At 44.7% G+C, this 24,829-nt stretch overlaps 3 protein-coding genes across 4 annotated transcripts; 2 read left to right on the top strand and 1 right to left on the bottom strand.

Moving 5' to 3' along the window:
• The first annotated feature begins 1 nt into the window (after window position 1).
• LOC120458799 (accessory gland protein Acp29AB-like) lies at window positions 2-827 on the top strand. Its single transcript, XM_039646592.1, has one exon. The coding sequence runs from the start codon at window positions 12-14 to the stop codon at window positions 768-770; it is 759 nt and encodes a 252-aa protein (XP_039502526.1). The 5' UTR covers window positions 2-11; the 3' UTR covers window positions 771-827.
• A 1,686-nt stretch (window positions 828-2,513) lies between these two features.
• LOC120452171 lies at window positions 2,514-24,825 on the top strand. Of its 2 annotated transcripts, XM_039636280.2 has the most exons (12): window positions 2,514-3,220; window positions 6,578-6,700; window positions 7,966-8,129; window positions 13,863-14,307; window positions 15,995-16,397; window positions 16,464-16,894; window positions 16,966-17,110; window positions 17,180-17,331; window positions 17,510-17,826; window positions 18,084-18,368; window positions 20,438-20,545; window positions 24,433-24,825. In XM_039636280.2, the coding sequence occupies exons 1-12, from the start codon at window positions 3,073-3,075 to the stop codon at window positions 24,607-24,609; spliced, it is 2,898 nt and encodes a 965-aa protein (XP_039492214.1). In that variant the 5' UTR covers window positions 2,514-3,072; the 3' UTR covers window positions 24,610-24,825. The 2 variants fall into 2 exon arrangements, with proteins under 2 accessions (XP_039492214.1, XP_039492222.1); XM_039636288.2 differs by lacking the exon at window positions 20,438-20,545.
• Window positions 12,263-13,547, bottom strand: LOC120452185. Its single transcript, XM_039636299.1, has one exon. The coding sequence runs from the start codon at window positions 13,467-13,469 to the stop codon at window positions 12,543-12,545; it is 927 nt and encodes a 308-aa protein (XP_039492233.1). The 5' UTR covers window positions 13,470-13,547; the 3' UTR covers window positions 12,263-12,542.
• Window positions 24,826-24,829: the final 4 nt, after the last annotated feature.

The following is a 24,829-nucleotide window of genomic DNA, read 5'->3' as shown; positions in this document are numbered from 1 at the left end:
ATATACAGAATATGCAGAAGCTCAGTATTTCGCTGCTACTTGTGTTTTTTGCCTGCCACGCGCGCGTTTCTTCAGCTGCAACGCAGTCAGTGTGCCTGCTGCAGAACGCGCCGCAACAGTGTGGCGAGTTTTGCCTCACAGTACTGAGCCCCATGCTGGATCATATTGCCAGGCACCAGGACGAGTGGACCTCTAGTATTCTGCAAGCTAACGAAACGGAGGCGAGACTGGGCAGGATCGAGGCTCTGCAGACGGCGATGCACTACAGGCAGAAGGTCCTGCAGGAGGGCTTTGCGAAGGACATTGGGTCGAGGCTGGACAGGCTGGAAAGTCAGCAGGCGGCGCTGTTGCGGATACTCACCAAGTTCGATAGGAAAATAGTTCCGCCCAAGTTCGAGCTGATCGGTTCGAGGTACTTCTACATCGAGGACGAAACGCGAAGGAACTGGACCTCGGCGGGCAGCTGCTGTCTGCAGATGGGCGCTCAACTGGCCACCATTCGCAGTGCGGAGGAGCTGGCTTCCCTCAAGGCCAAGCTCAACAAGGAGCGACACTACTGGCTGGGCATCACCGATCTGGCGAGGGAGGGGGACTTCAGGTCCTCAGCCTCAGGCAAGAGGCCCAACTTCTTCAAGTGGAGAGCGGGTCAGCCCAATAACTTCAGCGGCAATCAGCACTGCGTCGATCTGTTAGACGGACTCATGTACGACAATAAATGTGAAGGATTGAGCTACTTTATTTGCCAGTCGGACGATGATAGCTTGGACTAAAGGTCGCGGCTATGTACTTTGTACTACACACTAAATGCAACCACTGGCCAAGTCCAAGTATCTGATAATTTTCTTCAAATCCCTCAGCTGCATTCATACTCGGTAAATGGTACGCAATCTAGGAACAGAATAGAGCTTTGATTTAGCTTCTGGTTGAGGCTCCCTGAACTCACAGCTGATAAACGAAAACGAATGCCGGAGTCTGGGACAACTTTGCTTACGTATTTTGTTTTACAACATGTTTGTGTTTGCCCCTGATATCCCACATCCATCCAGATAGAAGCGTGCTAAATATAAAAGTATCTGATAATCGCTCTATCTTTGACATCTCCTCTCCACTCCTCTCCCCTCCTATCCATTCCAACCGAGCAGATAAAGTGAGATGAAACAGCAGAAAGTCGCAGAAGGACACTGAGGTGACTGGAATTCAAGCGATCGACAACAGAACAGCTTCGGTTGCCCAAATTAGATTTTGTAGATTCGTAGTTTGCTGCTTAGTGGCGAGACAGATTAAATATTTTACTTTGCACTCACTCACATGACACACGAGATGGAGTCCCACTATCTTATCTGACAGCCAACAGAACAAAGTTATGAACTCCCTTCAGGAAGCGCCGCCACTCAGTTAGTCAGTTGAGCCCCTCATATAAAGGCTTTAATGTTTATATGGAGGTTAGGCCGGGTCAGTGGGGCGTAAATATTCCGAGACACGGCGAAAAAATCTGTTGAGTGTTGGTTGGTTGTCAGGCCACTCATATCTGGTAATTTGGCGCCCAGAACACGTGCTTTGATCCCAATCAATCACTCGATATGAACATGTAATTTCCCTATCTCTAATGACTTTCCCCGCCCATGTGCTGGTGCTATCGACAAATAGGCTCGATTTCGGTCAGTTTAGTTCGGTATTCGCTTCGGTTTGCCACGCTGGGAATACTAATAGAAATCTTCGCTGAGGAAATGCATGAAACTTTTGCGATTCTGGCACGATTTTCCGGTTCAAAGCCCTTCAAGAGTCCCAGGACAGTCTTCAGTGGAATTTTCGAGTGGAGGGGAGCTCTTTTCACTGCCTTTGAATACGGCTGATGTAAAGTTGTGACAGAAAGTAAGGAAAAGCTGGGGAAGAACTATCAAGGATAGTTGCGAAAAACCCTAATAGAGGTGCACATTTAATATCACTAGATCACAGATTAAAAAACAATCATTTTTCACGGTGCACTTTGCTGCTCTCTCTTTGTAATCCACACACCGTTCAAATCTCGAGGGGGTGTATCTGCAGCACCCAGCCCCTCGGGTGGGTGAACCTTGGCCTACCCAGTGATCTTTCGCCAGCCTCTGGATCCCCGATCTCCTCGATCTCCGCCCTGCCAGTCACTCACTCTGGCGGAGATCGCGACATTGTCGCACGTCAGCCGTCGCTCAGGTTTCGTTGGCTTTTATCTCCATTCAAGAAATCCGGAGACATTATCTCTTTTGGCGATCTTGTCGCATCAACAAAACACCAACAAGAAGAGCTCGGGATCGGTCACCAACACACCGAGCGACGCTCCAATTTAAGTTAGAATCAGCATCATCATTATGATCATCAGTGTGCTCAGAGATCCGGGGGATATGGGATCTGGAGATCAGTAGATCTGTAGATCTGTAAATCTGTGTATGTTTATATCTGTGTATCTGTGCATCTGTATATCAGTGTATCTGGGGATATAGCTGAGAGGTTGATAAGATGTTTTCATTTTCCTGCAGCTCAGTCACAAAGCGAACGGCGACTGGAAAAGTTCGAGCGGCAAGTCAGAAGGGAAAACCAGTGAGCGAATAGAGAAAGTGTGGAAAGTGAGCAATTGAAAGGAAAATCCCAAAGAGGAAACCTTGAAAAGTGCGGGGAAACGGAAAAGCTAATTGAAAACAACAAAGCTCAAGTATTAGAAGTCGTGAAAAACCAAAACTTAAGCAGCCTGTGCTCTGTGATTTAGTGTGTTATATATGCATATAGATATATATGCATATCTATAGAAGACAGCGACCACAACTTGCTTGGTCTGCCTGGATGATCACAAATTTCAATTGAATTTAATCAAAATCACAAGAAAAAGCCAGCGAGAGAAATCGTAAAAGGCAAATAAACTACGGATTTAATTTCGAGTGCCTGCCATGTGTTAGTCTGTGTGCGTATCTGTGTGTGACCGAGAAACTTAGATCGGTGGTTTTTTCAGTTTTTGTTTCGAACCTCTGGCCGCTTTTCATTGAAACAAGCTTCAGCACAGTCTATGCAAGTAGGCGAGTGTTAGTCGGGAAAGTGGGGAAAATGGGGAAAATGGTCAGCGAGGAAATGGCCACGGATCCGGCGGTCTCGGAAAAGGTTGAGCTGTCGCGATTCGGAGAGTTCTGCCAGCGGCGCGGCATCAATCCCAACCTGATAATGCTGAAGATAACCCTTTTTGTGATGTACGGCGGTGAGTAATGTGCACATTGTAACATTAAAAACCAATTAGAAATCGCTCTTATCACCGTTTTTCATCCAGCTGGTAAAGAAACAAAAAACGTCTTGGCTCCGCGAGGCTTTTGTGCCTTCCTTTTTACAGATATCACGCATACGACACGTTGACTCAGAGTCAGAAGAAAAGTAGTTATTCTAGAAATTGGCTCCTTTCTAAATTCCATGGACAAGCAATATTTACGCAGTAATGGTAACTGGTTAGAAAGCGTGTTCATTTTCATTAGGCTTTTAATGTTGCTCACCGCTTATAGCTTATAGTTATTTATAGTTAATTAAAATATCACTGGCTACGGTCACGGGTTTTTCCTTAAAATGTTTATAAATATGCCTAAATAAGTACGTCAACAGAGAGTACAGTTTCGCTTTTCCATATCGCTGGAAAACAAACACAAACACAAGCACAAGCACAAACGCAGCAGCTGGAAAAACGCCGAGCAAAGTCCGGGCAACCGACCGTTTCTCTGGCAGTGAATCTGAATTCATTATCACACTCCACGAAGCCCCTTCTCCCAAATGTAGGGGATCGGGGGGCTGGTCGGAAGTTATCAATTAGGCTGGGGAAATATGTAACACATTTGTATAAATTCAGTTAGAGACCGATGCACATTGAGCAGATTTTCCCAGCGTGTGGCAATTAGGCATTCATAATGTGTGTGCGTCTGTGTGTGTGTGTGTGTGTGTGTGTGTGTGTGTGGGTGCGTCTTTTGTAAATAAATATAGCTTATGAGATTAAAGCTTGAGAAAGGTTTACTTTGATTCGCCTTGGACGAGTGTACGTTTGTAAACGAGTGCCTATTTTCTGACCGTGCGCCATTTTCTGAATGCTTTTTCTGGCGGTCAATGGCAAAAAGATTCAACTGCCCACCCCCGCACACGTCTTTTCTTTGTCTTTCGGACATTAAACTCGGATTGTCACTAAAATGAGTATTAATGCGTTTTTTATTTGGCTAAAGTCGGCCGGAGGATTCCTTTTCGGCATCTCTTTCACTTTCGTCTCGTTTTTGGGGCAGTGCAAAGTTCACAAAATAATTTAATTGGCTTAGATAAAATGTAATTTAATCTTTCATTTCATTGGCTAGACATGGGAATTGCATAGCATTTATTACTATTTTTGTGCCTCCTCCAGAAATATGAAACTCTGTGCCATTTTGATGGCTTTAAAATGCAAATCCGAATGATATATTTTAATATGATCAAAAGCACAACAAATACAAGGCTTAAAATGGCTTCAAAGAATATTTCAGATTAAAATCTGTCTAAAGAATATAGTTTTATGGCTTTTTCAGAAAAATTAGTATATTTTCAGCATTTCACATTTTCAAAAAATAAAATAAATAAATAAGAGAAGAGAATTTATTATTGAATATGAATGCAGACACATTAAACTGTAATTAGTTGGTGAAATGTGCCTTTTGCTTGCACAAGAACCCATTGCTGATTTAATTCACTTCATTTAATTGTTTGTTCAGTATTGATGTCGATTCAATCGTTATGAATTGTGACCTTTGTTCTTTTGATCTTTTGAATTTAATATTAGTTTAATTTATGGTGAAAAGATGTGTGGTATGTCTCAAATATGCAAATGGGTTACAAGTTTCTCGCGAGTTTGCTTTCCCATCAATCAACTTTAATTTCCGCAACCAAATTATCCAATGCAACCAAATGGCGCCATATGTAGCTTCACTATTCACCAGTCGATCGAAGCCCGAAATAAGAGCAAGTGAAAAAATGTATCGCATTTAATAATTCTGGCAGCACATCGAGCATTTGTCTCCTCCATCTGTTCGCTCAAAAATGCACAAATAAAGTGCAATATAGTTGCAAATTGCATAGATGGCCCGAACGTGTTGCCAAAAACTTTGTGCCAGCGAAAAACGGTATAATAATTATTAAAGTGTACGTTTGTCGTGTGGGGAGGGGGGTGGAGAGGGTCAACATTTAAATGGGCAAAAGGACATTAATTACGAATGACAGCGTGGCAGGAACAGATCCCAGCCGAACGGAACTGAGGCGAACTTTTCACGGATAGCTGCACAAACAAAATATAGTTTTTTTTTTTTATTTTTGTGTGCATTAATCAATTATAATTGTGGCAATGTAACAGTGTAACGGATTATTCAAAGATATTCAAAGTTGTCATGCATTGTGTGAATTATTTACAAGCGCGTAGTTCAATGTATACCACTCGCAGCATGTTGGTTGGTTTCGCGCACACTTTTCTCTCTGTGTCGAAAAAGTCGAATGAACATGAATGGCGGCCGACGAGCAAACAACCCTGACATGCTTGCGTTTCCGTTTCCGGCGAGCGAAAGGGAAGAAACGGCAGCGGCAATACGAGCAATTAATTGTTATTGCATCGGGCAAACACACACTCACACACACACACACAGCGTATTATTGTTAATTATCTGAGGCAATGCAGGAGATGTAAAGCGAATTCAAGCCGCCGTTCGCCGAGGCCGCGTGTTAAGTGCACTCCAGCAAACGAATTTCATTCAGGACACGCACTTTTCCCACACACACACACACACAGAGACACACATACATCCTTACGTGGCCGGTATCCTTGGCGTGTTTGCATTGAAATTGGTCAAGGCTGTGGAATGAAGTGGTGGCCGGGCGGGCCAAATTGGGAATGTGACTGCTGCCCCGTTTCGCCCAATTTGCCACCATTATTTCCCTCGGTGGCGCCTCCTTTTTGACTGCAGCCACGTGACGCGTTAATGTTCATAAATTATTGAAACGCTGGGGATTATCTGCGGCCGTTTTCGATTTCTGTTCGTAGGCGCCGCTGCTGGCACATTTTGAAGGCCATAAATAATAGCGATTCATGTGCCATAATTGACTTAAGAAATTACAGAAAACCACTTCTGTGTTTAAATAATAAATCAAGTCTCTTCCGTATGACAGCCCCAGTTTTAAATGTCCTTTTAATAGTTTACCTTTTACGTTCAGTGACAAAATCGTTGTTTTAATTAATTTAACTTGCTAATTTAATGCCTCTCTTTGTGTCATTTAATTACTCGTTCTGTGCAATGCACAGTGATAATGACAATGTTATTCAATTGAAAGGGCCAATGTGCTTTTTTTGCACCCATCATCAAATTATACATTTTGTGGCCATTCTAAACCCCTGTCATTTCCCCACCCACCCACATTTTGCAACTACCTTCGATTGAAAATTCCATCAGTGCGTCTGAGCCATTTCCCCACTTTTCCATTTCCCGTCGGTGATTAAGTTCTGCTCGTCAGCAGCCATAATTCGCATAATTCGCATAATAATATAATAATCCGCACTCTTTTGTCCTTGCAGCGACCTCATCCCTGCTGCCCTACCTCACGATTCACATGCAGTCGATTGGACTCACGGTGGAGGAGATTGCCATTATCTACCTGGCCCTGCCCTTCACCACCTTCCTCAGTCCGCCCATCACAGGTGAGTAGATTGGGGGATCTGGGGATCGGCGGTTAATTGTCTTCATGCACTTTCATTAGCCCGCTGCGTGGGTTTTAATTAAAAGTTTGCTTTGTTTGATTACAAAAGTGAAGCCAGGCGAGAGTTTCGCCAAGAAGTGCATTGCGTTCGCTTTCGTTATTAAAGCCGCACTTTAATGGAAACACTTCCATAAAACTGAGCATTTGCACAGGTAACTTAAGACCTTATCAATGCAATGAAATCAATCAATTGAGCCTATACGATTTATTTCCAAATATTCGCGCTTCGTAAACATATATTTATTCAACCGCACAGCGGACATTTGATTGGTTTTATCCACCCACGTGGCGAATTTTTTCAACGCCCGGCATTTTTTAGGCCACTTTTCCGGACGAGTGCGAATAATTTAATTCACTTGCAGTTTAAATGACAATTAAACAGAGTTCTCTTGCTCTGTGGCACTGAATGTCTGTATGTGAAGTGGCCCCATCGTGTGGCTGGTTGCATTCTGCTCCTTTTGTGCAGCGCGTTTGGTGCGTTCTTATTATTTGCTTTCGCATTTAAAAAAATGCATTTGCGGTATGAATTGTTGGCGACAGCGGAGGTTTTTAAACATTTTATGTGGACACTCGCTGCAGACAAATGTTGTGAGCGATGCTGTGCGTCTGGAACAAAAAATGGGGGTGTGGCAAGTGCATAAAGCTGCTCGCATTGCAGCGCATAAAAGCTGTGAAATATAAATATAAAATGTGCGCTAAGTGAAAACGCTCTCGTAAAGTTGCGACATCAAAATTTCGATCATCCAACTTGCATTATAATCGCGCTTGATAGTCGCATTTAATGGCATTGGAGGCGATAAAAGTGAAACGAGTTCCAGATGAACGAGCGAATAAAATGGGAAGCAAGGAGTTTTGGAAAATACTAAATGGGGATATACAAGAACTTAAAGTAGTGTGCTTAATAAACATTTAAAGTTTGTAAACTCTAGTAGTAGATGATAAGTATATGTGCATATGTGGTTACGTAATAAAACTTGGCGGGCATAACTTTGTGAGTACTAACCAAATGCAGGAATATGCCTTCTCGCTGTGGCAAATCCAGATAAAGCCGCATTCAAGTTGCAAGCAACCAATCAAATGGCAGACAACTTGCTTTGGTGCGCCAAGTATTGGATTTACACGCCCGACGATGCAGTTTCCAACGTCTTACAGCAATTTCGCTTACATTTTCCCCGTACTGATGCCATTTTCACCGGCTACCCGCAGGCTTCCTCGTTGACAAATTTGGCAAATACAAACCGGTCGTTGTGATGAGTCTGCTCCTGAATGCGATTTTCCACCACTCGCTGCTCTTTATTCCGCAGCAGGAGATTCCGGGCGTGGTGCCATCGGCGTTCGTATTGAGACATCCAGACAGCGGCGACATTGAGGTAAGTGCTTCCACTGCAAAAAATACTCCAAACTCCAATGCTATCTACTTTTTAATGAAGACTTAATTGCTCAACAGTAGAGTGCTGTTGTGCGAATGCATGAATCTTTTTATAACTTGAATTTTTTCACAATTAGTGGCAGGTATTATTATATGTTCAGTAGCCATCGTTTTCCGCCGTGCTCACCAAAGAGTGATGAAATCTGCACTGCAATCGATTAAAGCGCTCCACCTTCGTTTCAATCAGCTTGAATGTTTGGCGATGACTGTAATCTGCTTAGGGGGCTGCGGTTGAGGTGCGTGAGCAAATATCTTTAGACGCTTGTTTAGTTAAGAGCTTAAAATGATGTGGCTGTGGTTTTCCAACCTCGATTCTCGCAGTTTTCCCTTGCGGCGAAAGTTCCCGGATGCATTATTCTGCTGCTCCTGGGAAAACAGCTGTTGCGCTGTACAGTTTTAATGCGCTTATTTCATGGTTACCCTGCATTTTCCGCACCCACTTCACCATCTCGTCGAGTTGAAGCCGCTCTGCGCTTTTCCGATGACTTTAACTGCACATTGAGCCAAGTGCAGAACAAAGCGAAGTGTAGTTACTTGATGTAATTTAAAATTGCAGCAATTAAAGCTTAAGCTGGCAACCCACTGCCACATTTTCTGCCAGTATTAAACGAATAAAATTCACATTTTACTCAGCCGTAATTCAAATTCAACTCAAAGTGTGCTGCTGTATTTTGAGGAGTGAATTCATTCCAGCCAGCCGGAGTATTTTCAATGGCAGTTGTTGCGTGTGAGTTACCAAAAATCTTCGGCATCCCCTTAGCCATTTGAAACCGCTTTTAAGCCCTCCTTCCCATCCTCATAATGGCCTCACTTTAGACACGGCACGTCTCTATTTTGGAGCGAAACGCAGGAGCCAGCGATGCGGCAGCGGAGAACTACATAAAAGCCGGCATTTATTCGAGGCAGTGGCAACATAATGTTGCCACATGCAACACACCCACGCCAACACTCCTCGCACAAACACAGTCGCACAGGCGTGAAGTGTGTATCTGTGTGTGTGTATCTAATGCGTGCACGTTGCCGCGTGGCGCGATTCTGCGGAAAACAGGGAGATGCTCCGTTCCGTGTGGCAACTTCCTGCCGATTTCTGCGCTCCCAGCAACTTGCCACATGCTGGCGCACACACAAACGCACACGGGGCGGATACGCAATGCGAAGCAGTACACACACCGCATTACGTATACGCCGGGAGGACCAGACTCGACAGTGATTCCTTTATTCTAGTAACTTACAATCGACGAGGTAGCACCAAGGATCTGAAATGCTGGTTTTAGTTATTGGCCAGTTTATGGATTCTCATGGTTAAATTGAATAGATATGTAGCTATTCCCTGCAGCACACGATAAATATTTCAAAAGAGCGTTATTTTAAGCGCAAAATATGTCTTGATGCTCTGACAAATTAAGCCTTTTAAGCTTACAGATAAAAGTGTAGTTACTTTAAATCTGTAAACAGTGCCGCACCATTTTTTATTCAGGTGAATGTATTTTGCGAGTGCACATGTTTTCTGTCACCCTGTGAGTGCAGCAGCTGCAATCATCCCTTTCCTTTTCCATTTCCCCTTATTTTTTTCACCAGTTTTTTGTTCTTTTTGCCGTGGTTGGTTGGGTTCAGCTCGTGGTACTATCTGCATTTGTGCATACATTTGCGTCATGTAAAATCATCGAAATAAAGCAAATAAATGTCAAACCATCTGAGAGGGTCGTTGGGGGTTAGGGGTTATGTGTGCCGTAGCAGAATTTCCGTGATTTCCCCCAGCGTTTCCCTTTTTATTGATATCGATATATGTGTGTGCTCGCTTTATGCTTATGATCGTATCAATGCAAACGACTCTGACTCTGACTCCGACATTGGGGCTTCGATGTTATTGCGTGTCCTTCGGGTCCTGTGGGTGTCCTTGCTGTAAGCTGTAAGCTGTAAGCCGGTTAGATGTGGCATAACAAATTTGAGTACAAGCTTTACGGCTGCCACCCAGAGATTTCGGGGATGGATTTGCCGATGTGGAGCACAGTCCTACCCGAGGTGTTCGACCGAGTTCAGCTCCGTTCAATTCCCCCGATACGGCATTCTTTATGGAGTCAGCAGGAGGAGCCGCCTGAGAGCCTGGGCCTCACACCTTTTGGCAATTGCATTCGGACACAAGCAGCTCTTGAGCACTGGCAGCAAATTGCAGCAGTCGCAGGACTGCAGGACTACAAGAGTTTTACATAAATCGAATTATGGCCGAGGGGCCGAGGGCGGCGGCATCCGCATGACTGGGATATTATGGTAAGGCGAAGCCGAAGGGCCCTTGCGTTTGAGAGGGGGGCGAGGCTAAACAAATTCGAATGGAAAATGGAAAATAGAAAATAGAAAATGACAGCAGCAGCAACGCAGCCTGACAGCCAGCAAGCGAATGGAACGCATTAGAAACAGCTCACCAGAAGCAAGTACAAGATTTTCCGAGGGGTTGAGATTTTGGGTCTCTTCTACGACTTCTAGACGGTGGCAAAAATCCACTTTGGCCGAGTGCACATCAGGTTTACAAGCACTAGCAGAAAATCTTGTTATGGTAAAACAAAATAATTCCCTCAACTTCAGATGTCTACAAGTAATTGAATGACACCAGCACAGAGCAGCATTATTGTGTACCATGGCCAAATCAATTTATACTTGTCCATATTACCATCCCATAAGTAAGAAAAACATGCGGTTTCTAAAAGTATTTGGCTTGTCCAAAAAGAAAAACATGCGCTTTTGTTATTTTTAAGGATTGCACAAGGTGATACCTAATGATAGACAAATGTATTTTCCCTCGGTTGTGTTGTGCAAATGCTTATGGATTTTTCCGAGTGGCTGTGTGAGTGCTTCGTGTCCGTGGCTGTGTATCACGTACATTTATCTTAGTGTCGTTTTGCTAGCACTTAAGCCGCACTAAAACACCAACACGAATGCACACTCGCACACACATTAAAATCTCTCTCGTGCTCACACTCACACACACACTCGTACTTACACTCCACTTACACTCACAATCACACTCACACTCACACTCACACTCACACTCACACTCACACTCACACTCACACTAACACACGCAATCGCAGTCGCACAACGGCCATTGCCGTTAGTCGTAATGAAACGCAATGGAAGTGTTATTTTGGGGGAGATTCCGAGTCCTTGGTCCCGGATCCTTGGTCCTGGATGCTTGGTCCTGCGAGCTTGGCCCTTGGCCAAAAGACGACCCACCACTCGCCTCATTTCCCGAATGTGTGTATGTGTGTGTGTGTGTGTGAAGGATACGCATACACGCATCCAGTGGCGGCCAATTCCACCCAGCATTCGCCACTTGGCACGGGCGTATATTGAATTTGTATTTATGATGTGCCCATAAAATACAATAACACCATTAAAATGGCTGCAGCAAGGGTCAATGCCATAAGCGATAGTCGAATATGCCATACCCTATAGGGCATACCCCGCTCACTAAAAGTGCTCTTATATTCTGGAGAGCGGAAAACCTAATTGCACTCATGTACAATGGCTTGTTACTTTTACATAGGGATACCAAGACTGCAAGTGTTCGTACCCTGTGATAGAGCACTTTGCCGGCCAAAGGACATGCAAACGCATCTTATGGCTACATTTGTGTTCACTCCGCACGTTCCACGGACATCAGCATCCTTGGCGCAGCAGTCTCATGCAGCATGTAGCTCGTGTCCTGTTCCACTGGCGCTGGCCATGTCCTGTTGCTTGCGGTTTACTATTTTATGCCATTATAGAGCCGAGTTCGGTTTGCCGTTTGGCATAAATTTATTTGGCATCGACCGCCGACGACGACGACGACGACGGCAGTGAACGGAAATTACCATTTTATTATTGCAGGCGGGCGCTCCATCGCTCGAAAGCCCCACCCCCCTTTCGACCAATCAACCAAGCCATACCCCGCAGCCCTTCGCCGAGCCTTATTGAATTCGCATTAAAATTGGTAACGGATATATGCGGGAACACGAACACATAGCCGCAGGCCGTGCACTGCGAGAAATGGCACACTCAATTTGCACAAGAAAATATTTAAGAGAGAGAAGACAAGGCTGACACGTTAACCCATTTATTTCATAGCAATACATTAGAAATCTATTCGATTCAGTAGTCTAGAGCTGTACATAATTTTTACATAAAATTACAGTGTGACGGTATGGTTTTTCTCAGTGCAAGTGCTGTGAATGCAGATACACATTAAATCCGAGGGGTATTTATATTCGTGTGTTGTGTTATTACGGCTAAGGGCTTAAGTTCATATATGGCAGCTTATGATGGGTTAAGTGCCACTTTTGGCTGGATTTCGATGGGCGGCGTGTGAAGATGAGGCTGTTTAAACACTGGCCACCACCGTTACATCTGTGTCATTCCATATGGTCTGGTTGAAAGTACCATCTGGTAGGGTCTCATTTCCGCTGAGACCGGCATTACTATCGCCCTGGCCAACTTCGCGGAAGGACTCCTCCTTCTCATCGCCCACATCATCCTTGTTCACATTCTCGTCCTTCTCATCGTCATCGTCGGCTTGCTCATCTACGCGATCATCCTGGCCCGGTGGAAAATCGTAAGCAGTACGAAGAGAATCGCAATCAGAGTTGATGGCATCGTCTGCCGGGCCCAAGTTCAGCTCAGGGAGTTCCGGAAGCAGGATTTCCGGCTTGGGCTCGGGCTCCTTTACTGGCTCCCTGTCCGGCTCCAACTGCTGCTCCTTATCACCACTGTCGTTCTCGTCCGCGCTGGTTTCCTCAACTATTGATTCCATTTTATTCACACTGTCAGTAATCAGCTCTTTGTCCAGGTCGGTAAGTTCACCAGCCGGTTGGAAGACGTCTTCCAGCATCATTTCCCACTCAAGGTAATTGGAGTGAAAGTCTCGCATCTCGAAGGCCGCTTGCTTTTTAATGAAATTCGATATTTCGGTTCCCGGCAGGCTGGCAAATTTTCCACCAGGCCCAAAAATATGTTCGGCACTGGAGACATCATAGATAATGTCGTCGAGGGCCAACAAGTAGGTTTTATCCGGACGCCGCGAGTTGTACTTGGCCAACTGCTTCCGGTTGAGACGAAGTCCGGTCAATGGGGTGGGCAGCTTGAGGTGACCCTCGTTCTCGTAGTCCTCATCGTCGTAGGTTCCACGCTGGCGCCTGGTCTTCATATAGGCCACGTATCCCAGGACACAGGTCAGCGCGATGATGACGAAGGGCGAGTTGACCAGTTCGCGCAACTGGATGCTCCACGACTTGTTCGGCACAGAGGACATTGTGGGTTTTTCAGCTTTACAGAGATTGTATGACCTACATATAGCTTGCCAAATTGGTACTGAGAAAGTTGAAAGGTGACAGTGGGGAGTGCGTTCCCAAAGCTTACTGGGTTGCTCTAAAATGACTAGTGATAATATTTTAAGCATGAATGGTTTAAAAATGTTGCAGCAAATACCCTAACAATGTTTTCACATATCCCACCGCTTGGGTGCCAATACAATGAGCCAAGCTTACTGGAAGCTCAAACAATCGATGTAAAGAATCCGAGCCAATGCTCAGGGATGTAGGGGAACCCTACTAACCCGCGCTTGCACAAATCCTTTACCCATTTCTAATTTCCAATACACACTTTTGTCTCTTCCCCACCGCTTGCCCGGCATTTTTCTCCGCAGGTCTGGTGGTCGCCGTGTCCGAGTCGAGAATGTCCGGAGGAGCCGGAGCTGGAATTGGCCGTGCATCAGTGCGTCGACTATTGTTTGATGCAGGAGCAAGTTAATCCCCAGCTTTACACGAATACCCCGGCGTATGCCACCTCGTCCACCACGCAGAGATCCCAGCTTACAGCAACCACAACAAGGACGACCACAATGGAACCCTCCTCGGAGTCGAGCTCATCGCCGGCCCCAACCACATCGACCACCACATCGCCGGCGTCATCATTGCCAGCGCTATTCGCAACGCAAACGAGGAGCAGATACCAAGAAGTACTTAATATGTCATCGACCATGTTCCCGCCGATGTCCCAGCTGAAGGACGCGCTGGAGGTGGAGGTGGGTGTGGAGCCTGGCCAGTCATCGTCAGCCGAACTGTCGGCCATGTCCATGCAGGGATTGAATTGTAAGTGACGTGATGAACCCGTCCACATCGGACTCCCCTTTCGCACCCCTCCGACTGACCACAGCGTTATTATCACGGCCAGTTGGACATGCACTGCAAGAAACTCTTAGTCAGAACATGGGGTTCTAAAAACAAGCCAGATTTTCAGAAAGTCATTAGGTGTCCTTCAATTTGATTCCCTCCTTATATATTTAACAAATTTATTAAGCATTGCATTACATGTTTTTAAAGTCGACTAAATGTACCCACATATTTTGTGTTCCAGTGTACTTTGGCAAGTTGATTCTGTGTAGTAGCTCCTTTGTTCTTCCAGTCAGTTTACTTGTTGTCGACTTGCAATTCGCTTCTATCCTCTCCCCATCCATTTATCGAAGTCCATAGCCTTCGTCCGTGTCCGTGTCCGTGTCCGTATCCGTGTCGATGTCCGTATCCCTGTCCGTATCCTTGTCCGTGTCCATGTTCCTGCCCCTGTCCGTGTGTGTTTTACTTTTATTAGTTTGTTTTTTTCCGTCTTTTGTGAGCCAGCAACCTGCAGGGCGGGAGCAGAAACCGAGAGCAACTTGCTCCATAAAAGCCAAAGACCGAGTAGACTCTCTATGAAACTACAAGAAATAAGTATAATTCAACCTGTCGAGTGCGTGCAAGTGCGAGTGCGGTGGCTGGTGGCTGGTGGTTGTCATTAAAGCCTGACGTTTTGTGTGGAGCCAAAGTTTACGGGGGAACTTTTTCCAATTCTCCGAAAAAACTTCACTGAAAGGCGTTTTTATTCCACATTATTAAAAGTGGGCGGCAGTCGCCGTCAGTGGATGGGGAAAAATAGACAGGGGGAAATGAAAATATTTCCAATGGAGATGGAAAAGATGGTGCTTTCGCTCGGGATAATATCCAAGGTAAACAGTTTACTTTGAGCAGGAAAAAGATTGTGGGATGGCTACCTTTATGGATTAAAAATTTCATTTCATTTAACAAATACATTTAATAGTGAAAATTGATTATATTTTTAGCGACAGAGTAGCTGATTCACTTTAGTGCAAAGATAATATGATATATTTCAATTGTGGCCATCGCATTTCACAAAACAATCCATCAAACGTGATGCGATGATTAGAACAAGTGTCCTCCATTAGTTGCCGAAAAGAACACAGGATCCCTTGCTCCCAAAAGTGCGAAACTCGAAACATCTCCTATTTATGAGTTATACGTACATCAGAAGTTGGCTAAACTCTCCCCAGCCCCATTTGACCCAAACAAAAGTCAGGAGTGTCCGAAACTTTGGGAATGGGAATGTCCTGGCCTGAAATCACAATGTGGGAACTCACGAATGGGGGCACCACGGCAGCAGACAAAAGTGCATAACTAACTAAACATGATGGCATTACACTCGGGCCCCACTCTTGACACTTGGCACAATTGGAAATTGGTCATGCATGGCCGGCGCAGGACATCTCCGCCCAGGACACACCAGGATACAACTGGAAGTCAGAACCAGCATCGTCTGGTGTGCTGGGGGAGCAGAGGAGAAAAACTGCAAAAGCAATTTTACTGCCTGTCTGATTATGTGAAAAACTCAGTCCAACAATTATGACTCTGATAGGAATATGAAAAAGTGGCTTTAGTTGTCTCTTCATAACTTAGGAGCCTTTCTTATATAGTGTCTTATACAATTATGCATTTTCTTGCTCCACAGTGACCGACAGTAGTCAGAAGAAGAAGTTGCTCTGGAGCAGTTGGGTGCACTCGGACAACGACGATGCCACCTACTTCATGCTGCAAATGCATCCCGATCTCGCCGATCCCACCGAGCAACTGGGCATGGAGATCGAACAGGACGCCAACGAGACCGTCACCGACATCCTGCAGAGATTCGGACGGGACTATTTGGTCAGGGGTAACATCAATCTCACCGATATGGACGATCTGGATTTGAGATGTGGCGGATTGGTGCGACGCACGAATATGACCAATATCGCAGCCGGCGCTGTGGAGTGCATGATGCAGCGTTGCACATTCACCATGAATGCGCCGGAGATCTGTCCGCCGGACTACAAGGAGACCGATGAGATCATTTTCTGGGTGTACTTTTTGCTCAGGTGAGTTTAGTTATCGCTGCGTGGAATTAAAACTCACTGTCTTTCTTCCGTCCGATTGTTTTCCAGATTTTTGGCCACCACAATGCTGTCCGCGGGTGTAACCATCATGGATCCGATTGCGCTGACAATGATTGAGAAGTACGGCGGAGACTTTGGACGCGAGCGCTTGTTCTCCAGCATCGGCATGGCCATATTCTCGCCAATAACGGGCATTATGATTGATTACTCCTCGAGGGGCCTGGGGTATACGGACTACTCAGCGGCCTTCTATACGTACGATGTACTGCTGGTGATATCCACGATGTCGGTACTTATGATGCCTCTGGGCGAGAAACTGCCAGCCGACAATGTGTTCCGAGATCTATGGAATCTCCTCAAGATGCCCCACGTGATTGCCTTCATTTGCTTCCTGTTTGTGCTCGGTAACTTTTGGGGCTTCATCGAGAGCTTCCTGTTCTTGTACCTCAAGGAACTGGGAGCTCCAAACTACCTGCTGGGTGAGTTTTCCTCTTTAAAGCAGCATTTTACGGCCTGTATGACCTGGTTTAATTTTCATTTCATTGTCCAGGCATCACCATCACCGTGGGCACCGTGAGCAGTATTCCCTTCCTGTATGGAGCGGAGAAAATCACACGGATCTTTGGGCACGTTAATTTGATTATCATCGCGTTCTTCTCGCACGCGGGTCGTCTGGTGGGCTACTCCTTCATCGAGTGAGTGCGAATCGCATTCGGCCTAATGCAATTCCAAACTGAATTACCCTCTTTCCCCATTCGCTATAGGAATGCCTGGTGGTGTTTCCCGTTCGAGGCCATGGAGTCGTTATCCTGTCATCTCATGTGGGTGGCTGCGGCGACTTACTGCTCGATCCTGGCCCCGAAAAGTTTGCTGGCCACCCTGATTGGTGTCCTGGGCATGGCTCACTTTAGTTTGGGTAAGTAGCTAAAAGAATTTGCGATGAATTACGACGCATCTACCTATCAACAAATCGCCTTTAGTTTCATCACAAATATGAACAAATACTTTTAACATTATTCGACATTATGTGCACCATTTCTCTCCGTGTGCTCCTTGCTAATGAGATCTTTACGTGTATGTAATCACATTTCAAGGGCGCGGCAGTGGCAGTTTCACTGGAGGACTCCTGATTGGTCAGTTCGGCACTCGGGATGCCTTTCGGTACATGGGTCTGCTGGCGGTGGTTGGAGGAATCGCCTACGGGCTGCTCCACCTGATTTGGCTGCGGAAATTCGATCATACCACGGAGGAGTCCGAGGAGGAGGTCGAGGCAGTGGAGGCGGGCGAAACGGAGAAGCTCACCGAACCCGCCACAAAGGAGCAGGGCACTTCGATGTCCTTGGAGCGACTGAGTCTGATGATTAAGTACAATCAGATTGGCAGTTTGTCGTCGCTGCCGCGGGGATCGCGGGTGAGTTTTTTGCTCTAATCAAGCAGCCTTTGTTGGTCATCGCGCGTATACAATACCTCTGTCAATTGAAAGGATAACTTAATTATCAATTGTGTCATTGAAGGATAACTTAATTATCAATTGTGTCATTGAATTTTACATGATTGAAAGCTTTAACGATAAACCAACTGAGTTAGTTCTTTTTGGTTAATGATACTTTGGCACGATTATCCGATTTTGCGAGAAGCGCTTTTTAAATTGATTTTTCCCTTCTGCAGGCCGATATCCATGACCATCTGTCCGTGCGACGCAGCAGCTACAACGTGGAGTCCTTGCGGGGTGTTCCCCGGCACGGGAACATCGGGAGCGCCTCCAAAGTGGATATCCTGCGCTCCGCGCTGGAGATTAATCACAAGTCCTCGAACAATTCGATGCTGAGCAAGGCCGATAACAAGACGTCGAATCAATCATTGGGTCGCAATCGGGCCGACAGTGCCCCGAAATTGAATCACAGCAATCTGAAGAATATTTCACAGCCCGCCTTGGAGGGCGTGGTCCTGGAGGTGAGTAAATACCTCCTTGGGGTCCTTTCTCGTCCTGTGTATGTATGTTGTTTGGGTGTTTGTGTGTGCGCGTGTGTGCGTGTGTTTCTGCGTTGGAGTTTCTCGCTGATTGCTGTCAATTGTTTTGATTCCTGTTTTTCCACGGTGCTATGTCTGCTTTTTAAATACCCAACATCTGTTGCCACAATAACTTTTTAGCATGCTGCCGCGTGTCCTTTGTGCCCGGCCGTATCCTGCCTCTGCTTTTTGCCTTGACAACCGGATGCGGGGGCCAACTGCATCCGCCTCGGCTTCGATTCGTACGAAATGCACTCAGAAAAAGAGGCGTTAGAAGTGGGAAAATATGCACTCAAGAGGGGCTACTTGTTATACAGAAAATTGTTATATTTTCCAAGTGGAATAGCGTGCAATGAATATCTTTTGTCTATTTTCGCAGGATAAGGTTTGTTTAAAACTTTCAAATGAATTCCTAGAAATGTTGCCCTACTTTTTTCCAAGTGAACTCCATTTAGGTGGCAAGTGGGACATTGAAGAGGCGGTTGTTTTGTGTGTTTGGCATTTGGTTGCCTTTGTCGGGCGGTCGTTTCTTTTGATGCCGCTCCAGTGGATTCGATTTCTCTCCGGCTTCTCTGGAGCTCCTCTATTCCGGCTGCCGTGCAGCTCGAATTCGAGTCGGGTTTATTGGTTTTGTTTTTCGAGACAAGCATATTCGCCGCTGGCCACAAATTCTGCAAATTTAAATTCCGAGCAGAGAGGCGCTTTTAAGACCCCAGAACAACAAAAGGTTTTCAGGTGAAAAACGAATTGGATTGCAGCTTTTGAGGGGGGCTTGTGGAGCAGTAGTCTTTTCAATTTCAAAAGCAAAAACTTAGTGTCGTTTAAAAAGGCTTTGCATCATTGCAGGTTCGGGCAGAAACTAACCAGATTTTCCGCCCAGATATCGCTCCTCAAGTTTATTTAGTTTACATACTGAAGAGATATTGCCATTATGGCTTAAACATTGTAATTTCTTTCCGAGCCATCTGGCCAATGACACTTACTTTCGGATACCTACTGGCAAAATCTTTAGACATTTTTAATAATTTATGGCGAGCACCAACTGGCAAGCACCAGGCTGCAATTGCAATCGAGCAAACAGTTTCATCCGAGCCATCCTTTAATTAAAAACTTTGCCATGATATATGTCCGGCAATTGATTATCCCCCCACCGCCCTTCTTTAACCCTTACCCTTCCCAATACCCTTACTATCCAGCTGCACTCTGAAAAGCCGCTTGTCAAAGTTAATTTCGTAATTAATTTTCAATGCTTTGAGGCGAGGCTTTTATGGCAACTAGGCAACCATAATTCAATAAATCAAACGCTGCAGCTGCAGGAAAATGGAACGGAGAAAAACACAACAAATTAATGAATTTATGAACAAGACAAAGTTTTCCCAGGCATTTGCTCTTTCGCTTCTGCCGTCTGCCTAGCATTCCGATGCGAAACAGACCAAACTGACAGTTTTGCCTCCACACATCACTGGACAACAAAATATCGTAGAAGCAGAATGAAACGAAACCCCAGGACACTAGGAGCTTGCTGCAGTGTTTCAAAAAAAGCAGGGGGATGTAGCCTCAGCGGGGGGCAGGTAGTTATTACACTTAACCAAACGAGTAGTAAGAAGTAGCAAAAACATATATTATGCCGAAGCTTAAAGACCCAACAGGAGATATGTTCCTATGATTAGGCTATTATGTATTTAGTGTAATATTTGACTGATTTAAGAAGAACAAGGGAGTGCATTTTATGTCCTCTTTTCTCTCGGTGCAGATGAAGGCGCTTGCAAATTGCAGGCCAGTTCGGTTGCAGAATCCCGAACCAGAACCGAAAGTTCGCTTTGTGCAAAATAAATTTGCCAAAACCAGGGAAAGCTGAGAGCTTTCTATTCGATTTCCGTATGTGTGAGATGTTGGGGTGTGCGGGTGTGTCTATATGTGTGTGTGTGTGTGTATCTGTGTGAGTGCATCTCCCATTACTATATGTGTGGATAATATATGCTATAGCCAAAATGCCATTCGCATACAAACAGGGCGTGGAATCAACATTTTTTCCCAGCCGCATGAAAAAGTATCCAAGTGGTTTGTTAACTTCAATACCCGCTGTGGATTTATCCGTAATACCCAGCTCCATGTTAATGGTAATGTACAAGAATCCAACAAAAAAACAAAAACGAACAGTAGAAAGCAGACATAGTCTGAAATAAAATGAACCGAAAGCATGCAAGATCGAATGCTAAATTACCCTTTGCTGAATGGAAAAGTTATCGTACTTTAATTATTTTGTATACGAGTTAAGTAAATCCATAACAAGCTGTAGAAAATCGTAGTGGTTTCCCCTTTAGCCAAATGGACTGGCAATGAATTTAAGCCAATCGATGCGACCCCTCGGCAAAGGGTAATTCGGCACACAAACATATGTAACTGCATGTGCACGGCATGTCCTGCGTCCTGGATCCTGGATCCCGGGTCCTTGGTCCTTGGTCTTTCTGGCATCGCTTGTCCTGGGATGCAGGCGCCCGAAAGCATGCAGCACCGAATGCGAATAAACAGAGGCCATGGCAGTGGCAAAAGCAGCATCACTCGCCAAGATATTGCGCTGCTGCACTGCGAGAATTCGGGCACCACTACCAGCATTTTCATGTAATTATGCGGTTTAAGGTCAGCTGGAATAGCATGCATTTGCCATTTGAAATGGATCACGAAACCCAGCAAGTTTTCACGTTCTCAGACCTTAGGCATGCAAACAAACTTGCGCTCAGTGTAGACGTGCTGGAAAATGCAATGGCATGTACAGCTCTCAGTGCAGCTTTGTTGGTTGCTTTTCCGATGGTTGGCTGGATGGTTGGGTGGTGAAAAATGGCTGGCTGACTGGAGGAAAAGGCGGACGCGGTGGCTCTGGCGTCGCAGTTTGCCAAGCCATCCGGGCATTAAGTTATTTCGTTGAATTAAAGCCCGCACTTGCGCCATTTGACTTTTGGGCATCGCTTGTTTTTATGTGCATAACCCACAATCCCCAATCCCCGATCCCCGTTTAACCCCCTGAAGCCCCTTGCCATGCTGAACGCTTAGTTGAGTTTAGTTTAATTTTGCACACTCGTCGAGCAATTTGAGCTCGGTTCCTCACATCGCCTCACATCGCCACACATCCCATTTGCATTTCTTTTTGCTCCTTTAATGTTTACAATTTCAAATGGGAAGCAGCTCAAAAAATGCTCCTTTTTCTATGCTTCCATGCCTTTTTCATGCGTTCTGATTTTGTTTACGTTTTGCGCCAAATGATTTGTTGTTAAAACTAATACAACTTGACAAAAAGGAATAACAATGGCAGCTGCTGTAAAAAGGCAACATTGTTTATTTTTGCCCCATTCTATGGGGTTGGGGGAACACAAAGTGGGGTGGCATGAGGCAGGTGTTGGGGGGGGGGAGGGGGGAGTGCAAAGAACAACAATGCATAGAACATAGCATAAACAAACAAGCCAAAAGGCAACGTCTGTTCGAATGTGGCGAATGATTTCAAACTTTTCAATCGACCGTGGTAAGCCACCACTGCAAAATCAAACATAATTAAAAATATAATAAATATGCGTCAATAAATAAAGGCAAACGAAGAGAAATATATGAATAATATAAACACAAATGATGGTGACACCTCACAACTGCAGTGATGTGTGTTTTGTAACAAATAACTTAATTGCCATAACTGTTTGTATATCTGGAATAAAAATGTACTTAAAAACAATTTGTTGAAAAACATTAAAGAATCTTTTAGTGCTTAATTGCAAGTATCCGTAGTTCAGAATGCTTTCACCACGGTTTTAAGAAAGAAAAGCACGAATGAGCGGAATCCCAATCGAATACTCAATATTTTAGCAGAAAGGTTGCTGTGTGTGTGTGTTTTGCACACATGTGTGTGTTCCACTTCCTTCTACGATTTCCGGTTTGCTTTCTCTCTTCTTCAGCTAGAGCTAGGAAAAATGCCATTTTTGCCCAAACACACACACACACATGCATACATACAGAGGGTTTTCTTTTGGTTTTCCTTTTGTGCTGGCGTTATTTTTATTTCGTTTTCCATGGGAGCGATTTATTGATGTGTGAGAGGAGGACTAAAACTGCACCAAATACAGAAATATTTATGAGAATGATCGCCGAATGAATGCCACGTAATTCGATGCTGTTGGCCACATTTGTCATTGTTGATTTTGGCCAGAAACGACTATATGTACGCAATCGTAGCCCTCCGTCGAGGCCAATAACTTCTTCAGCATAACGCACAAAAAGTGAACGCGAAATTGCGCGTAAGTAATGCCCATTGTGAGCGCCTTCAAAGGACACAGGCGGCGTCGAAAGGTGGGACGAGAGGGGGGTAAAAATGGTTTGTATGTGTATATATATATGTACATACTATGTATATATGCGGAAGGACCAACTCGAAGGCAAACAAAGGAGTGGAAACAAAAGCAGCGCAAAATGAACTGAACAGGAACATTATAGAAATTCTTGGCCCTCGTTCTCTCTGTGCATACAGAAAAAATACCCAAACTTAATCCAAATATTTGCGAATCTTTGAGCCCCAAAATCGTATTAGCATAATACGATGCAGTATGGAAAGAATATTTCAACAGAAAGTTGATAACCTACGAACAATTTGTTCTTAAAAACAAACACAAGTAACATAAATAGAATTACATAGGATTTTCATCATGTTTTTCCAGTGCACTTCGTGCTCTTCCTCCACTTTCCTTTGAGTTTTCCTCTCGCTCTTCACCACACATGCCACTTAAGATGCGCATTTCTATACAGAGGTGCACTTGTGTGTGTGTGTGCGTCAGTTTGTTGGAAAACTTTTGTGCATTCAACTGCAAGGCCGGTGCATTTTCCATTTTCCACCCACCTCACTCAGCCACCCCAAAAACACTTTTTTAATAAAAAGCCAAACAACGAGCAAACTACGCTCGATGCATGGCGAATTATCCAAAAAGTTTGATGACGCGGAAATGCCTTTCGACAATAAACCAAAAAGTGCAAAAAGTACAAAAAGGAAAAACCCCAGCCATCTCCGATGCAACTGCTGCAGTTTATTCGTTTATTCGTGCATATGCGAAGCGAACTCAGCCGGAATGCTTATGGAATCGAGAATTGAGTAGGGGAAAATGAAAACATCGTTTGAAATTCGAATGGGGAGCCAGGGACTCATACAAGGAAGGAATACCAGCTGAAAAATCCGCTAAGGAGTTATAGTTTGAAGGACTGAAGGTTCCTATGGTCAAGGAAAATTGGGTCAAGTTCCATAGAGTGTAAACACCAATTTAATAGATACTAGTTTAGTGTACCCTAAAATAGTTTTTCGAGTAGAAGCCACTATTTCCAATCCAGTCAGCAAACACGATCATTTTGCGGGAAATCCATGCGAACACAATATTCCGGGCATCATCGAACTATAACTCCATTAAATGTGATTTATCGGCCACTTAAATTTCATGTTCAAACTCAAATTAGCATGCATGTTGATTATACTTGCCCGCATGTGCATGGAAAACCCGTTGAGGGCGCAAAGGGAAAACTAAAAGCAAGTTGGGTGAGTAAATTGCAAATAGCACTCGTACACTGCGCACAACACAAATGCGGCCACAATTCCGGATGGTATTCATCCGCTGCCACTTGATTTTATTTTTGTTTTTTTTTCGGCGTTTATGCTTTCATTTTGTTTGAATTGGTTGCTTAATTTTGATGCTCGTTATGGAATTGGTTTTTGCATGCATTTTACCTTTTTAATGGCTAATTGCGAATAACGAGTGGATGCGAGGGTGTGGTTGAGTATTCACTTTAATTGCAGCACATACAGTGTGACCCTAAAAAACTGCATTTATACGAACTCACTTCACTGGTTTGCTAAAAATATGCTGTGTTTGGCATGAGTTCATTAAAGTGCTTACCATATCAACTCAATATTTAGCATGACGATAGCCCGCAAACTCCATTACTACAAAGTTATTAATCCGCTTTTTACCTTCGCATTTCATAGGACCAAGAGGGTCGCAAGGTCATTCCGGAGGAGACGGAGTTGCACGCCTCGAAGACCACCGTGGATTTGGGGGAGGAGAAGGCGGAGTCGCCCCCACAGCAGCAGCAACCACAGGAAAATGGAAATGGGAAAAGTGCGCCATTGCCGCAGGATGATGAAAAATCCGATGCCACTTGATGGACTGCCAACCCAACTCTCTGACCGGCCACACGTGGCGTATGAGTGATATTAACAAACCGAATGCGGGATAAATGAAGAGAAATATGAAATTGATAAACGGAAACTATTTTGTAGTTGTACATGTGTGGTTTATGTTATATAAATGTGTATGTCTATGTATAAATTATGCAAGAGAGAGAAACTGAATAAACTAAAAAATTGTTGAAAACACAATCGA

This window comes from Drosophila santomea, chromosome 2L (genome assembly GCF_016746245.2).
Source record: "Drosophila santomea strain STO CAGO 1482 chromosome 2L, Prin_Dsan_1.1, whole genome shotgun sequence".
Taxonomy (NCBI): Eukaryota; Metazoa; Arthropoda; class Insecta; order Diptera; family Drosophilidae; genus Drosophila; species Drosophila santomea.
Note: the sequence above shows the minus strand (reverse complement) of the source record. Positions and strands in the feature narration are given on the sequence as shown.

Bases quoted from the DNA above. Each gene is read 5' to 3' on its own strand.
- LOC120452171 (XM_039636280.2), top strand. From the start codon at position 3,073: ATGGGGAAAATGGTCAGCGAGGAAATGGCCACGGATCCGGCGGTCTCG. The intron at 6,701-7,965 runs GTGAGTAGATTG...GGCTACCCGCAG, and splicing joins CCTCAGTCCGCCCATCACAG to GCTTCCTCGTTGACAAATTT. The intron at 17,827-18,083 runs GTGAGTTTTTTG...TCCCTTCTGCAG, and splicing joins CGCTGCCGCGGGGATCGCGG to GCCGATATCCATGACCATCT.
- LOC120452185 (XM_039636299.1), bottom strand. From the start codon at position 13,469: ATGTCCTCTGTGCCGAACAAGTCGTGGAGCATCCAGTTGCGCGAACTG.
- LOC120458799 (XM_039646592.1), top strand. From the start codon at position 12: ATGCAGAAGCTCAGTATTTCGCTGCTACTTGTGTTTTTTGCCTGCCAC.